General features: G+C 39.1%; 1 protein-coding gene and 1 non-coding gene across 2 annotated transcripts in view; both read right to left on the bottom strand.

Moving 5' to 3' along the window:
- Positions 1-17,804, bottom strand: part of LOC109039018 (cGMP-specific 3',5'-cyclic phosphodiesterase) — a gene marked incomplete at its 5' end in the record, with an annotated part of 94,936 nt that overhangs the window by 27,538 nt on the left and 49,594 nt on the right. Inside the window, 9 exons of the mRNA XM_019054340.2 lie at positions 227-353; positions 2,655-2,757; positions 4,094-4,255; positions 8,934-9,059; positions 9,732-9,782; positions 12,206-12,277; positions 13,391-13,534; positions 14,127-14,216; positions 15,081-15,239. Of these exons, the coding sequence (XP_018909885.2) occupies positions 227-353; positions 2,655-2,757; positions 4,094-4,255; positions 8,934-9,059; positions 9,732-9,782; positions 12,206-12,277; positions 13,391-13,534; positions 14,127-14,216; positions 15,081-15,239 (1,034 nt within the window). The remainder of the gene's footprint in view (positions 1-226; positions 354-2,654; positions 2,758-4,093; positions 4,256-8,933; positions 9,060-9,731; positions 9,783-12,205; positions 12,278-13,390; positions 13,535-14,126; positions 14,217-15,080; positions 15,240-17,804) is intronic.
- Positions 2,034-2,115, bottom strand: TRNAS-GCU (transfer RNA serine (anticodon GCU)). Its single transcript has one exon. It is a non-coding gene; the product is annotated as a tRNA-Ser (tRNA).

Raw genomic sequence — 17,804 nt, 5'->3', positions numbered from 1 at the left:
AAACCAATTTTTTTTTTACATTGAGTCTCATGTGCTGATTTATTTTCAGCGAAATCTGGCAACTGTGATGTATAATATCCCTTAAACTACACTACAAAATTATCTTTTGAAAAAAAATTCGTGATAAATCCTTCAATCTACTTTTAATCAATATAAACAGGGTGCCCCGGAAAGAGTCCAGAAGTGATAACAACCATTTTCCTCGAAATTTTGTCATGTTACATACCTGTACAAGTTATACGTTTCCACGGATGGGATCTCGTCGTTGATAAGTCGCAAAGTATCATCTAACGATGCCGTCGCGTGGTACGACAGACATTCTAAGGCTACTTTTTGCTTTGCCATCAATTTACCTGGAAAAAGAGGTAATCAATGTGATTATCATAAGAAAAGTGGTTTGGGTGCGTATGTCATGAAACACTGATTGCATGGTTCAATTTAAGTAATTAGGTACGAAAAGGTGCCGTTCATGAAATACCTTGTGATATACATCGGAATTTCCTCTCCTACCCTCATAACGCACTTCTACATTATCTACATCCACCTGATGAAATAAAACCGATGGATGACAACCGGAAATTTCCGGTGTCACCAATACGCAGGGTCGGACTGGCTCGCATCTGAGGGCGTAGACCCTTGGCTGGTAAAAGGAGCGTAATGTGATTTTTCTTGGTAGGGCATTCCCTACGTGGAGAGGGGTTCAGAAAATTTTGGCAAATCAGCACAAGTCTACGCTATTTTCAGGTTCAAAGTTCATTGATCGCACGGAGTAAAAATTGCAAAATTGAATATGAAGCACAGCATTGAGAGCTCACGCTTCGCGTCATCGCGCCTTCAATTTTTCAGATGCAGCACGGACGTCCATCAAGTACGAATAGCTGTATCTCTGCGCCGTCGTAAACACGCATCCTTTCCCTCCCTCTTTTTACATATTGTGTTTGTTTCCGTTTGTCTTATTCGTAATGGTGCTTCAAGCACTACGTGAGTAATACCGCCGAAAGTAGTGTACCTCCGATTTTGGGTCCACCACAGCAACCTTCCTGAAGAAAACGCAGTATGAGCCGTCAGGTTTTTCTAAATTTCCTTCAATGAAGTAAAACTTTTCACTGAAATTCGTATATATTTTCCTCACGATTTTTCAGACATTTTAATGAAATGTGCAGTATTTATGAGGAGGGGTATACTGCCGTGCTGAGGAACATTGCCGTATGCACATTCCAGAATTGCCAAATTTCCATCGATAAAATGTTAATTGTTGAGGAATGTCATGAATATTGTTCCTTAAAATGTAAGTGAAATTGGAAATAAAATTATCGGAAAAATTGGACGGAAAACATTCCGAAGTTTACTAGAAAATTCGTGCTTTATCAGAGGAAATTTGGCAATGCCTGAAGGTTCATTTAGAGTTTTTCCTTAGCACGGCAGTATTGATAGGTAAGGACTGTTTTTTTTTGGCCCATTCGAGTGGAAATTTTCAACTTTACGATTTTTTGCTCATTGTATGCATTTGTTTCATACGGAATACATCATGATTTTGTTATTTCCGGACTTTTCATTCAGGTCCATTACTGACCTCATCATAAGTTTGAAAGCTGATTTTGGCGAGAAATACGAATTCTGCGGCATTTGACTGGAAACTCGCATTTTTAGCCAGAATCAGCCCTCAAACCTATCTCTATCGGCCAGTACTGGACCCAAAAAGAGACCAAAAATAGCCAAATCATAATGCGTTCCATAAATTAGAACTTCAATGAATAGAATATCGTAGAGTTGAGGATATCCAGGGTGGGCCCAGAAAGGCCCTTATATCGATACCCCTACTTCTCAGATACTATAGATTAAATTAAAATCGCTGAAATATTGTGAGAAACTTGTACACAAGTTTTCCCCAAAAAATGTATTTAATTGGAGGGAATTTGGCAACGCCAGAGGGCTCATACGGTGTTTTTCCTATTCACGTCAGAGACAACTATTCTAAAGTGTAACAACTGAATCAGTCACTTAATTGGATGAAATGTTTGTCAAAATGTTTTCGACGAGGATGGGATTCGAACCCACGCGGGCAGAGCCCATTGGATTAGCAGTCCAACGCCTTAACCACTCGGCCACCTCGTCCTGTATTGGCGTGGGGCAGAACCTGCAATTATCGGGAGCGTGATATAACTCACAATAGTTAGCGTGTAAGTCGTGAGAGCTTGTCTAGCATTTTGCACAATACCGATCTATTTTTTTATAGCAATTTTAATTGCTTTGAAAGTTGAAGTTCACTAGTACGCTGAGTCAGCGTTTATGGTGCTCTACTGAGCAAGAAAGCAGAGACGCGGCGTCAATGGTCGATTATCGATATTTGCCTCGTTTGAAGCTGTGGTAAAGAATCGATTATTTGGGTGTTCGTCGCGAACACCCTCTTTATCGATTCTGTACCTACCATAGATTCAAATGGGAGATCAATCGATGTATCGCGAAGCACGCCACGCCACTGCAAAAAAGTTGGATGTGTTGTGTAAAAGTGTCCTGCGGCAGGAAGCAATACGGCCTAAATTTTTAGATTCATCCAACAGTTGGTTTAAGTGAATTTTGGATAGAACGATCAGCGTAAAAATGACATCATAATTATTTCGAAAAGTTTTTAAATGTAAGAAAAAATAACTTACATGCACTTTCGTACATTTGCGTATTATGAATACCAAGACCACAAAATATTGCAAAGGCTTCAAAAATAGAAACATCACAGTCAGTAAATGGCTGCCCAGTCTCCTGAAAGCAAATGAAAAATTAACAGTAATCAGTATAGTTCACTAGGTGTTTTCACTTAACGTAAAGTACTTCGTGATTTTCAATTAGTTATCATGCATCTGTCTTGTAAATTAAGGAGATTACTGTAGAATGTTAATGCAAATAAACCTCTCAACAAACTTAGGTCCAATTGAAGAAAAAATAGTCACTTCCAGGCGGGTTTTCTCACAAACCTATCAGAAGACATCAGAAGAAAATATGTATGTGGTAATAAGTAGATTGACATTCCCCGTTTGTGCAATTACAAACTGTGTTATTGAGCGAGTAAAGTTTGCCACTTACAGATGCGTTTATGATTTATGCGTTGCGTTAAAAACTGATTCAATGGTGAAACTACAAAAATGGATTTACCGATTGCGATATAATTAAAACGTAGTTTAATGTGGAATTGTTGCATGTTTACTAAAGATAACATGAATGAGATTTAATTCTCTGATTCTGAAGAAATGATTTCATCTCTCCTATTGTTTTCATGTACGAGGAGTAGATAGACAATTATGGAAGTCGTAGTGACCCGGGCTCACTTGTGATTTGTGCCAGATGACATCATTCAGCTCGGTGCGAAACTAGGGCGTTTCAGATTAGCGGAAAAGTTCCGTTTTTTGAACGGAGTATTTCTCGGTTTCCGAGTTACTTTATCGCGTTTGTCATATGCGCATGGTGTTCTGTGCGTCATTTACCTTCATAAAATTGTATTCGCAAGTCAAAATTCATTTACAGATTAGTAGCCCGTTAGTAAATGCCCCCTCCCCTTTACTAATTTGGCGTCTTCTAAACTAATTCTACCATCTCCTATACCAAACTTAAGCTGTAAATTGGTGTCTCTGTTTCTAATTAATTACACACGAAAAAAATTAAATTGCTGATTTAACAGTTCAATTGCTACAAAAAAGTGACTGCAGTGTTTCAATGTAGATTTAGCAACAAAAAAATTCTACTTTAACCACCCCCGTGGTTAAATTAGCTTACAATAGTGGTAAAAGTAGCATTTTTTTGTGAAATTTACATTGAAATATTGCAGTCACTTTTTTTAGCGATTGAATTGTTAAATCAGCATTTTAATTTTTTCCGCACAGCTGAACTGGATTATAATTTATCACGGCTTCATCCAGTGGCGAGGCGCGAATGGTCGATCTTCAATATAGTTCCCCATATGAAGCTACGGTAAAGAATCGATTAAGGTGTTCGTTGGGAACACCCTGTCTATCGATCCTTTTCTACAGATTGAAATGGCAGATCAATCGATACATCGTAAAGCACGCTACGCCACGTACTGGCTTCATCGTAAGAGACTTACCTTGTTGATCAGCTGGGCGACACCTATCACAGTTTTTTGCCCATTCAAAATGGGCATGCACAAAATGCACTTGATTTCCTGCTCCTCTTCGCTTTCCTCTTGGCTGTCAGGATTGCCATCGGTTACTCCGAACCAAGATTGAACGTCTCCGATGTTCAAAATCTGCGAAAAAAAAGAAAAACAAACGCACGACTGAGTTTTTTTTTCAAATAATGTTACAATCGGAAACCTCTCTTTCAAAATATGTACACTTTGCCCCCTCTTTTTTGCAACAGGTCGTCGAATTTTGAACTAGAGTCAAGGTTTTGCAGATTAAACAATGGACAGTATTTGTGGATTTTATATTTCATCAAGTTTTTCAATTGGGAATACTGCCGTACTAAGGAAGAACGCTTTCGAGAGTTGCCAAATTTCCTTCGATAAAAAGTTTATTTATCAGGAAAGTTATTAATATTTTTCCTTGACATTTCCAGACTTTTTACATCAGACTACGGACGAAATCCTGTGAAAAACTGGAGGAGAAATATCCACAGATTTTCCTGAAATTTCGTGACTTGTAGAAGGAAATTTGACCTCGCCGGATGGTTCATGTACGGCGTTATTCCCTCACGCGGTAGCGTGGGTCAGTTGCGCTGGTCAGAGAATCGTGTTTTGATGTTCGATTCTTGTGGATCGGTTAAAAATAATAAGATATGTTCAAACAGCAACTCTCAACGTTCAATAAAAAAATCAGTCTCTCGTAAGTATTATCACAGTGCACATTCGCCACCCAATGTGGCACAATAAGGAACGCTGGAATTAAGTTATCGATTAAGATTAACAAGTAAAGTTCCTTTGGTAATCATCGCATGCGAAGAACACTAAACGAATTACAATTAACGCCTAGAAAACTACTCGAGCTCCATAGACAGCGCCGGATTTAGGAGGTGGCCATATGGGCCGCGGCCCATGGCGGCAAATCTTGGATGCGGCAAAGAGGTTGTTCCAAAAACGCCGATTTTGGCCCCCCCTTGGATTCGGCCCAAACTTTGCTCAGATGTTGTACTAAGTATCCCCGACGCTTGGGCAAAATTTCAGCCCCCTCGGATAATTAGGGGGGAGGGGGCAGGGGGGTAAAGTTGCAATTTTTTTAAAACTTTAAAAATCGATATCTCGCGAACGGTTTGAGTGTAAGTGTTGCGGTTTGCGCTAAAAAAACGTTAAAAAATAATATCTTCAAGAATATTAATGCTGTTTGCAAGGTTGCGTAATTTATCGCGGTCATAAATCGATTTTTTCGACTTGAAGGTTCGACTTTTTTTCGTTTTTCGTCTCTCCTCTCCAGGCGATCGTTGCTACGTGAATGAAAACCCGTTGAGGTGATTCTCCATGAAATTTTGCATCTGCTACACTTTGTTTGACCTTGGGGAAACGATTCGTTCGTGAGTTATAGCGAATTTTCTGCGCGTTACCGGTTACGCGCGGGCGGCATATCGGCGGCGCTCCATCCCGCACGGGCGAGGCAGAGGTTGTTTCACCGCTAGGGCCTTATATTCATGCTGTAGGCTGTAATTATCGATATTTTCTCCTCCCCCCACCCTTCCCCTCCAATAAATATTGTTTTAATACTTCGTTATACAGGGTGTCCCAGACCATCCGTAACAGGTCTTTTTCTCGGTTGGTTTAGGTAGTACGAAGTGGGGGACCGCGGGGATATAAAGGGAATTGACCCCAAGGAATCCGAATTTCACGGTCCCGAAACCCCCCATGCCCCACCCCCCCCTTGGGAGGTAGGTGCCCCCCTTGGGGCCATGATCCCAAAAGTCGGGAGACATTGTGCCTCCCCCTTTTACGCCCTGAGGGTGGCTAGGGGGGCCTCGGGACCATAAAAATCGGATTCCTTGGTCAATTTTTGACCAAAAATGATCTCTTCAAAACGGGGACATCGGCCTCCTCCATAATTTCCCTTTGGTCAAAAATTGACGTAGATTCTCCGGAAAAAGAAGATTTCCCGGGTAATCGACCCCAAGGAATCCGATTTTTATGGTCTCGAGGCCCCCCTAGCCACCCTCAGGGCGTAAAAGGGGGAGGCACAATGTCTCCCGACTTTTGGGATCATGGCCCCAAGGGGGGCACCTACCTCCCAAGGGGGGGGGGGGGTGGGGCATGGGGGGGTTTCGGGACCGTGAAATTCGGATTCCTTGGGGTCAATTCCCTTTATATCCCCGCGGTCCCCCACTTCGTACTACCTAAACCAACCGAGAAAAAGACCTGTTACGGATGGTCTGGGACACCCTGTATAACGAAGTATTAAAACAATATTTATTGGAGGGGAAGGGTGGGGGGAGGAGAAAATATCGATAATTACAGCCTACAGCATGAATATAAGGCCCTAGCGGTGAAACAACCTCTGCCTCGCCCGTGCGGGATGGAGCGCCGCCGATATGCCGCCCGCGCGTAACCGGTAACGCGCAGAAAATTCGCTATAACTCACGAACGAATCGTTTCCCCAAGGTCAAACAAAGTGTAGCAGATGCAAAATTTCATGGAGAATCACCTCAACGGGTTTTCATTCACGTAGCAACGATCGCCTGGAGAGGAGAGACGAAAAACGAAAAAAAGTCGAACCTTCAAGTCGAAAAAATCGATTTATGACCGCGATAAATTACGCAACCTTGCAAACAGCATTAATATTCTTGAAGATATTATTTTTTAACGTTTTTTAGCGCAAACCGCAACACTTACACTCAAACCGTTCGCGAGATATCGATTTTTAAAGTTTTAAAAAAATTGCAACTTTGCCCCCCTGCCCCCTCCCCCCTAATTATCCGAGGGGGCTGAAATTTTGCCCAAGCGTCGGGGATACTTAGTACAACATCTGAGCAAAGTTTGGGCCGAATCCAAGGGGGGGCCAAAATCGGCGTTTTTGGAACAACCTCTTTTGCGATTTTTTAAATGTAGGTATAACAAAAAAATCGAATTCAGAAAAAAAAATTACAACGAGAAAATGTGACAAAATCTTTCATTTCCTGAGGGTATAGTAATTTCTAATTTTGTCGTATTTTGGTGATACAAGAGACAGCACATTTAAAGTCGAGTTAAGGAAGAAACCAAACACGCAATTTGGCCTGGAGCGGCGCTGCGCAGAGAGCATTGCTGATGAGGACTTGAGATGAAAAGGAGAAACCCTCAGCGCGGCGGTCGGTCGGTATGTAACACATATTAGCGCCTACAAGACTGCATGAATACTTCACGCATTGCGTCAAAAACAGTGCGTTCAGCCTCGCAGCTGCAGCCGTCGGCGTGGAACGCATAGCGCCTACAAGACTGCAGGAATACTTCAAGCATTGCGCCAAAAATAGTGCGGTCAGCGCGGCGCGGCGGCGGACGTTAAAATTATTAAGCCACATTTATGTTCGTTCTTTCATAATTTTTTCGTTCATTTCTTATAAATGGAGGGCCTTGTCCACACAGAGATTTTTGACAGAGAGAGAGAGAGAGACAACTTGCGCGCAAAGTTCCGTGAACTTTTGCCAGTAATGTTGACAGGGCCTTCGCAAAAAATGTGTCTAACACGAGTAAACGCGTCTTATGCACCCCTCCACCTTCGGCACGTTCAATTGATGGTTTTTATTGATGTTCCAAAACGAATGAGAAAGGGGCGGCAAAATATAGGCGGCACATCGGCGGCAAGTAGGTAAATCCGGCCCTATCCATGGATTTTGTTCGAAATTTGATCTAAAACGTCTAATAATTCGAGGAAAATTATTCATTTTCCAAAAAAGTAAATACTTACTAACTGAAGGGAAATTCGGCAACATTCGAATGCCCCTCCAACGTTTTTTTAGCACGGCACACGGTGGATTGAATCAATAGGAGAAGTCGGACAAAATTTGGAAACTTTAAACGCTTATAACTCCGTTCATACAAAAGTTTGAGGTTCTAAAAGTGGTTCCATTGGTTTCCTCGTGAGAATTTCTTCTGGAGGCACCCCTTCAAATTTACAACGTGACGAAATAAACATCAAAATTCGTTGTATTTGTCAAAAATTTCATGTCCGACCTCGCCAATTGACTTGATCCACTGTGCGGCAAATTTGGGATCGTTTGGGATCCTCTCAGTAGTGCCCGCCGCTGCGCGGGTGAAGCGGTGAGTGCATCAAGAGTAAAAAACGCCTTCAACTTGGTGCGTATGCAACACGGACATTCATGGAGCCCGAATAATTGTATCAACTGCATCAAGGCGTTATAATGAAATTCGTTTAGTGCTCGTCAAAGCGACTAACTGAGGGCGCGATCTTTTACACGGTAGCGTGCTTGATTCCTGCGTTGTCTATCGTGCCGAGAAAGTAATCAATGAATAATTTATATCGCGACGTTGTCAATTTTCCACAAAATGTACTGATTATGAAAATGCATTACAAAGGTGCCGGTCTTTAAAAGTGCAAAAGAATGTATGTCGATGGCTAGAGTGCGAGACTACGTACTTCCACAGAAAGTCTCAAAATCTCTGTTCCTATTTTATTTTTTCGATGGGAAATAAGTCAAATATGAAGCTTGAAATTTTCATGGAATATTCTACTGAAAGAGAAGAAAAATCAAGAAAGTTCTCAAAAAATTACGGTGACCAGATATCCGATGAAATACTAAAGTATGACAGGAGGTCTGCGACTTTGAAAACGGAGATACGTAGCTCCGTACTTCGGGCATCGATGTACCTAAGTATGATTTAAAAAGTTTCCTTTAACCTACTATGGCAAAACCTTCTTTATTTTGAATTTTTCCCCTGTTGAATAAACACTCATGACGTTTGAGTGCAAAATGCTCAAAGAATAATCTCGCCGGTACAAAATATGACTTACCTGTCCAGTTGCCGCAACGTACTTGGCAATTTGGTTCAGTTTTCTATGAGGCTGATGTTGAGGATTGCTCTCTTCCGACATATGAGAGCCATCTCGCATCTCAAACAATTTTGTAAAGTGTATACTCTGAAAAAAAAGATCAAACTTTATGATTCATCCTTGAATCGACATCAAAGTATTTTCCCAACTATATGTGAGACAAGTCCAAGACACACAATTAAAGAAAGGTATGTCCCTCAATAAGGATATGTTCTGAAGTTTCAATTTACATGTTTTGTCAAGTCCAAATTTCATTGATGATAATTTATTTTGTTTTATATTGAAACATTGAACTTAGTGTTGTTCCGCCAAACTAAAGGAAAAAAGCCCATATGAGTCTTCAGGTGTTGCTAAAGCGCCCATGATAAACTACAAATTTTCAGGGAAACTTGTTTACATTTTTCTCCAAAATTTTCACGGACTTTAATTGGCAATGTAAGAAACAGTTTCTGAAAATTTCAAGGAAAAAATCAATAAGTTACCTAAAATGAAGTTTTCATGTAGGGAAATTTGTCAACACCTGGATTTTTTTACGGCGTTTTTCCTTATCACGGTAAGGTATTGGCGAATGCCCTACGATTATACAAAACTATACTTGATGAATGAAATGAGTAGGTAAGAAACCCAATTTTTATTTTAGTCTTTACAAAATCTCTCTCTCATTTTAATAAGCAAGTAAAGCGATATATTTTTCTTTTTCTAAGCTTGAGGAAACCCTACCTAAAATTATATTATGATGGAAACATAAGAGCCACTTACCTTAAAATCAAACTTAAAGCTCAAAACATCAGCTATGTCAACGTTATTGCTCTGCAATCAGTAAAATCAGTATGAAAGATTAATAGAATGAATTGCATTGGATGAAAATTAAGTTTAGATAGGTCAAGTCTAGTTAAAATCAAATTAATTCTGCCATCCAGTACGGTCCTGATGTGAAAAAAATGAATGATGAACCTTAAAAAAAAGATTCTGAACTTCTAGCTCCGAGAGGCTCCATAAAAATATGCCCTTAAAAAAGTTTCGATAAGTTTTAATAACAGATTGGCTCTGCTTTTACATGAGAATTAAAAATCAGCATTTCAATCTAAATGTAGACGAAAATAATAAATTAAGGAGGGTTTTTTGTACATGTTACAGTAAATACCCAAAATCAGTGAGTTCTAGAATTTTAGAATTCGTCAAATATAAAAATGAATTATTTCAAGCATTCAAAATCATAAATAAACCCGTCCGTAAGAAAGGATGGTAACGTTTGTGATATTTTTACGGTCCTTTCAAAAGAACGGCTTGTTTAGACCAGAATAACTGTAACTGTCTTAAATGTTAGGTACTTAATTTACTGCCATTTTTCATTTTCTCTCTTTTCAGAAAACTAGGCAACATTCTGACTTTCATTATTCAAGTATATTTCGTGTGCGATTAAAGCTCTTTTCGGCATTCTATTCTTTAGCTCTCTGTTTTAAAAAAAAATCTTAATTTCTCAGACGAAAGAGTGCAACTCCATTTCCGAGATTACAAAATTAGCTAAAACAATAAAGTTTATACAGAGGTATGACTACTCAAATTTTTCCCAAAATACTGTTGATGTTTATCAAAAGCCGTATTTAGAAAACAAATCTGTGAAATTTTTAGCCGGTGGCGCCCGACAGCTTCTTGGTAAAAATAAAATTTACGAGCGGAAATTTTAAAACATTGAAATCGAGTTACGTTCTTTCGTCGCACAGTAGATCGAGTCAATTACAGAGGTCGGACATGAAATTTTTGACTGAAACCGGAAATTTTGATGTTTATTTCGTCACATTTTAAATTTCAAGGGGTGCTAATGGAAGAGAATTTTACGAAAAACCATTGGAACCCTTTATTGAACCTCAAAATTCTGTATAAACGTAGTTATAAGCGTTCAAAGTTTCCAAACTATGTCCGACCTCTCCTATTGACTCGATTCACTGTGCGTCTGGGAGATGACTCGATGAAGCACGAGAGGAAATCAGGCAACGCGCGTAAAACGTGGTTAGGCTGATTATGATTTATGCTATCCGTGCCCCCCCCCCCCCCCCCGCCCCAATTCAAGAAGGGTAGTAAAATTCCATCTTAGTTAGCAATGTCATCCGAATGGAGGCCATCTCTCGCAACTTAGTACAGGCAAACAAGGAAAAGAGCCTGCAAAAATCATAAATCGAACTTTGAAAAATGAGCGAAAATTGTGTTTTTCGCGGTTTTTGCCCGATGTCTCCTATTTTAATCGTCCGACGAGTAATTTCTGGACAAATTAAGTGAAGATGATAAAATTTACACTTAGTGGAATGAATTGATGTAAATAAAAAGGATAACCCAACACATTACAGTATGCGCAATTTTCGCACATTTTACAAAATTCGGAGCCCGCCAGCGCGCTTGATTTTGCCTTGAGCAAAAAAGTATATGGGAACTTATTTATAAGAAATTTAACGAGCTTTATTTCTGAAAATAACTAATTTTATCGTCAGATCAATTTTTGGCAAGTTACAGGCCATAATCCGGAAAAAAGTCCGATTTTAGGCCATTTTTGCCAAATTTGGCAACTTTCCGGTCCGAATTTAATGGCACAAAGTTGAAATTCGGATTCAGCGTCAAAAATTACATAGGAATCGATGAAAACATTGCTACCCGGGATTTTTGCAGGCTACAGCCCCTTTCATGGCTTATTTGCCTGGACTAACTTCATGAAACTAAAATTTACCTTTCGACCGACTTGAAATTGGTACTGTTCTAATATTCTTCGGTTTCCCGGATCTGTCATCGTCGTTTCGGCTATAGTTCCTCGGGTATATGAATTTAGTACTCTCAAACCACCCACTAACATGCGATGAACCCAATGTCACGACCAAACTACTGAAACTTTTTGCCTTCCTTAATTTAAAAATCTGAATTTTTGTATATATAAACCAATCTTCCAAATTTTTTGGAAAGACGTTAATAGCCTAGGATGCTGAATACCTATAAATAAAATAACTAACTAACTCATTTGCAGTGTTTTGACATTTCCGTTCTCATATTAGAGAGACAGAGTCCGAAAATGAAAAAAAATCTAGAGAATGGAGGGAAATGACACAAAATTAGGGAAACATTTCCAGAGTGGGGCGGAAGAGTTTCAGCCCCTTTGAATAAATTCTTTTAAGTTACGGCCCCTAAATTCATCCAATTTCATCTGAGAACATTGAATTGCAAATGACTTGGTTGGGCTTTAAACGTACCTCTCTCCGCATCAACGGTTTGTGGGCTTCGATTGCTTTTCCTGGCCTCTCCAGTATCCTCTCTAGGTGACCCTGAAAAAATAAACCAACACAATGACTTCTCCGCAGGAATGAAACAACTTAATATAAAACGTTAAGAATCTCACAACCGGTGCGGGATGACCAAATTTTGTGGCGGCTAGGCGTCGCAGAGCGCCAGAGAGCGCTTTGAAAGCAACTCTTATGTATTAATCATTTGGGATACATGATATATGACATGATCTAAAGGGACATGATCGAGATTTCACGATGTTCTCTGTTCAATCGGGTAATTAGCTTATTTCAGTCAATGATTATGTCGCAAGTTATTGGTTAAATGATGCATTTTTAAATGATCAGGTACGCGATCAAATATTATCTATCGAAAGTGTTGATATACAACATTATGGTAGTAGCACTTTGCGTAATATTTGGTTTGTTGGGTAGCCAGTGCCATGGGTTAAAATAAAATGTTAACTCACATTAACTTGAAATGGACGAATTTATTAGTCTATAAATTGATTAGCCTTATAAATTATTCAATTTCAAGTTAATGTGAGTTAAAATTTTATTTTAACCCATAAAGCACTGGCTACCCAACAAACAAACAAAAATTATCTCTCATTGTTTAAAATTTCGAATCATAAAATAATGTTTTGAATATATATGTTAAAACTCATTGTGTTTTAGATCATTGCGGTGTCATTTTAATGATTATCGCATAACGTAGATGAAAATGACCATTTACCTTAAAATAAACCATTCTTCAATACAATTCAAAGCGTTCAAATTTTAACCATACAATTTGACGAAGGGTACAATTAATTGCATAATTAAAATAAATGAAAAATTGGACAAAATGTATAAAATACTTTTGTTGAGATCTTTTAATGGGAGGGTATTTACCACTAAAAAAATTGCCCAGCAGTCAATGAATCAATTGGAAAGTTTTTTACATTGGATTTTTTTTTTTTTTTTTTTTTTTTTTTTTTTTTTTTTTAAAAAATATTATCTTCGACCTTTCCATCATGTTGAAGTAGTCGGGTTTTCGTTAACAAAATAAGACTGAAATAAATCTTGAAATAACTCCTCCTAAAGTGCGTCTTTGAAAAGGGTATCGAAACTCGTTTTTGCTTTGTGAAGCCAAGGAGAGGTTTAAATTCTTACAGCTTCTCCACATTCCGAGTCCAGTAAAAAAACAGCACATCGTTCGCATTTCAGCAGTTCTCTTGCTTCAGTCATGATCTTCGTGACTAAACATTCTAGGTTATTTTGCTCTGTGAAAATATTACGTGCGAGGTTCAGCAAAATCTGAAATAAAATACAGAAAAATTTGAAGTTATAAAAGTATTTAATTTAAAGAAAATACACGATTTTATGATCGTCCCTGGGGTAAAGGGCAAAATTTTCAAGGAGACAGTGTTTTTTTTATTCGAGTTGTTATTTATATGATTTCTCATTATACATTTTTTACATACATTATACATTCTTTCTTATGTATGAATTTGTATTCGATAGAAATTATTCAAGTTTCATCACTTTGAAGATATTTTAGGTTAAAATTAATTGTCATCAGTCCGTCAAAATATCCCAATTCATTTTATTCTGTCGGCAGATCTCGGGAGAAAAGATTTTAGGGTACAAATTTATTTGGTCACTTGTAATCACTCATGTTATCATCTACTGTAGTGTTTTTTTCAACTCGCCCCTGGTAAGACTCTTCGTATTTATCTTACTCTTAAATATAAAACCAAAAGACACACGTACGCGTAAACACGTATAACACGTAACGCATAACATCCTTAAGCTCTGTTTCTTGTGCTGCATGCCACACCTATTCTACTTCTTGTAATTAAAAAATAAACCGAATAATTTTCATTTATTGGCAAAAGTGTGGGCGTACCTGATTTCTCCTGAACTCCTGCACAGACATCTCAAACAGTTGAGCATTCTGGATACCAATGCCGCAAAACGTAAGGTAACGTTGAAATACCTGTGAACATACAATCAAATTATAACGGAGGCCACCTATTTTATTTCCTTCGAGATTCGCAAAAAATTGTTCATGAGCTTCATATTTTATTAAAATTACAGCTGAATACCACGAGTGATAGGACTTGCGCTGTTAAGTACATCATGCATCATTTAAGAAAATAAATAGTCTGTGATGAAAGGCAAAAGAATCCAAGCTTAAATGTTCCTTTCTTACGTACTGATTGTGCCCAGCCCATGAGTAAACCAGTGGCGTGGCGTGAATTGCGATGTATCGATTGTTCTGCCATTTAAATCTATGGTAAAGAATCGATTATTAAGGTGTTCGCTGCAAACACCCTGTTAGTCGAACCTTTTCCATGAGTTTAAATGGCATAACAATCGATATATCGCAAAGCATGCCACGCCACTGGAGTAAACCCATGTCGGGCACTCGCGTATCACAAAAAATCGATTAATGTATCGAAATGGTGACCCTGCACCGCACAAGAATCATGGAATTCGGTGACTGGAAAATGCTTAAACCTGGCGGCAGTTCTTCCATTCCTATTACGACTCTATGTGCTCTGAAATAGAGATACGCCCCACCCTCCACAGTGGACCGAGTCAATAGGGGAGGTCGGAAATAATTTGAAAAATTCAAGAGCTTATAACTCCGTTTTTACAAAATTTTGAGGTTCTGAAAGTGGTTTCATTGGTTTCCTCGTAATATTTTCTTCTAGCCGTACCCTTTAAAGTTTAAAATGTAACAAAGGAAACATCAAAATTCGCAGTTTTAGTAAAAAAATTTCATGTCCGACCTCTCCGATTGGCTCGTTCCACTGTTTGCCCTTACGTCAGAGCAGAAACAATATGTGTTACTAACCTCAATATCACGTTCGGTGAATGCATCGCTACCATCAGTCTTGTTTATGATTTGAGCAACTCCAATGACGTCGCCTTCATAATTGCAGATAGGCACACAGAGTAGCAGCGACGTCTTGTATCCCGTCCGTTGGTCAATTTCTGGATTGAACCTTGGGTCCTGTTAACATAAAAGAAATATTTGCATAGATTATAAAGGGAAAACATAGAGACATAGAACACATTTTGCTGAAATACTGCGCTGCGATTCGTCAATAGCCGGAAGTGAGATCCCCAAACTGAAATCAACTGTTGCTACGAAGTTGAGGCGCAAAAACAGGCGCCGAATTTTATTGGTCCTCCCACAGCACTTAAATAAACTTGGACAAGTCTCGACTTCACGTTGGTACGGCTTAGCGCTTCTGCAGGTCGATTATTGAAATTAATATACAAAGCTAAAGATAAAGAAGACAAAAGGGATATGGAGGGATCCTATTGGTGGAGGCGGGTGGTTGCAATAGACAAAGGAGGTAGCTAATAGACTAACTAAAGGCAACTCACGAGAGACCCTATATGTAGTCCATCATTTTCTCTCTTAGTCTGTAGGATTGTAGGAACTACCCATTTCACCCATAGGATCGCTCTATACTCCCTTTTTCTTCTTTGTCTATAGCTTTGTCTACCAATTTCAATAATCGTCCCACTGATTGGCCGGTGGTGCGGTTTGGATTCATCAATAAATGCTGAATCTCTACGTGAAAGAGCTAACAAAATTCGGTCCTAGTTCCAAACCTTAAAATAAAATTCGCCTAATCTATCATTATTTCTTCCAAGCATTATTCCTTTGTTATCTCTCCTTCAATAACTGTTTTAAAAATATTGTTTCGATGGGTCAGTAAATGCACTTGGCGAATTCCACAAAATTTACTAATAGAAACCTAAGTCTTTGGTATTTTTTCATTTTTTTTTTAACAAACAAAAACGAGAAACGCGAGAAACGAGGAAGCTTTCCTCTCTTTTTTAAAAATAAAGATATATTTCGCTCCTGTAAATTTTCTCATTTTATGCCACCCCGAAGGCACCCTTTTATCCTAGACGGATAAGTCACTTTAACAACTGGAAGAGTAGTTCATCACCCAGAGAAACGAGCTGAGTATTTCCTAAAAGAGAAAGACAGTATCTTTTAACGGAACGCAACATCCACGCCAGTGGCAGATCGTTTTAAACTGGAAGAGAGGCTTCGAGAAGGGATTTTCAAGTGCATAGCCGTCAAGTTTTGCAGATTTCACCAGCTTTTTACTATGAAAACTCTCATTTCCACGATGCCATTTTAGGAGTAGGGCAGTTTCGAATAGATGGGTTCAATCACTAAAATCAGCAGCGGTGCGGCGTTCTGCCAGCACGAAACGCGCACTGGCGCCTACAAACCTAAATGGATACTTCAAGCATTGCGCAATGCGTGAAGTATCCCCTTAGGTTTGTAGGCGTCAGTGCGCGTTCCACGCAGGCAACAAGCCGCGGCTCTTCCAGCGGGCGGGTGGTGAACGATTTCTTGCGGGGAGAGCTCCTTGGCGGAGAAACTCGTGTGCCGTGTAATTTTTTTTTTTTTTTAATTTTTTTTTTTAATTTTCCACTTTTGAAATTACACACTAGTCGTGTAAAGTAATTAGTGAGCTCTCAACGCTAGATGAAGTGTAATAATGAAAGGCGGTTCTTGCGCCTTGCGCGCTGCGGACGACGCAGGACGGCTCATGAAATTCTCCCCTGTGCTCTGTCGAACCTCTCTGGTTAACTCTTATAAAGGAAACCCAGGTCCTATTTTCAATTCTGATTACCACGAGTTCATTTAGGGACTATCACTTGTGACAGGTGACCTGTCCATAGTCGCAAAAATTATGGAAATCGGCCTTGTAGAAGGCTCAAACGAACTGTGACAAAAATAAAAAACAGCATTGTTTAAATTGGAGAATTCGTAACTTTACCACGTAATATAAAAAGACCTGGGTACTATTTTCAAAATCTGGATAAAACAAGCTCATTTGGAGACAACTTCCTGTCGATAGCAGTAAAAATCATGAAAATCGGCCCGGTAAAACGCTGGAACAAAGCGTTACCAGATATGAAAATTTAGGAGGTCTCGGAGCTTATAGTATAGATGTTTGAATACTTGATGAAATAGAAATCTTGCATGTTCACTAAAATAATCAAATTGAACGAGGGATTGATACATCATATCCTTGGGCCTGAAACTTAAAACTCGTCGAATTCTACTCCGTGGCGCGGCAAGCGGATATTTTGAAGGACTTTCGAACTTAAGATTATTATTTCAACCCTTTTCTGAGGTCATTGAAACATTCGGCCGAGCTCTTGTTCGTAAATGTGTTTTGCTAGGCCTCAATGAAAACATGGCACATAATTCCGTCTTGGTATTGACTTTCATCCGATGGCAATGTCTGAACCTCCTTAAAATAACACATCTCGATTAATTTTCGGCTTTGCGATCTTCTCTTCAGACCGATAACTCATTTCAATAATAGCTTCCCTCTTGTCCGAATAATTGAAGTTTAGGGGTCGCATTTATTCTGCTGAGCTGAGAACATACGCCTAATGGAAGGCTATCAAAACATTGCCGGATTGCTGATGCTGAAAACCGAATTTTTCTATAATCGTCATACTATGTGGACGTATTTCTGCCAAACAGAACTATGGTTATTATGTCGTGAGCCCTGATATGTATATATTCTTA

This window comes from Bemisia tabaci, chromosome 9 (genome assembly GCF_918797505.1).
Source record: "Bemisia tabaci chromosome 9, PGI_BMITA_v3".
NCBI classification, from domain to species: Eukaryota; Metazoa; Arthropoda; class Insecta; order Hemiptera; family Aleyrodidae; genus Bemisia; species Bemisia tabaci.
Note: the sequence above shows the minus strand (reverse complement) of the source record. Positions and strands in the feature narration are given on the sequence as shown.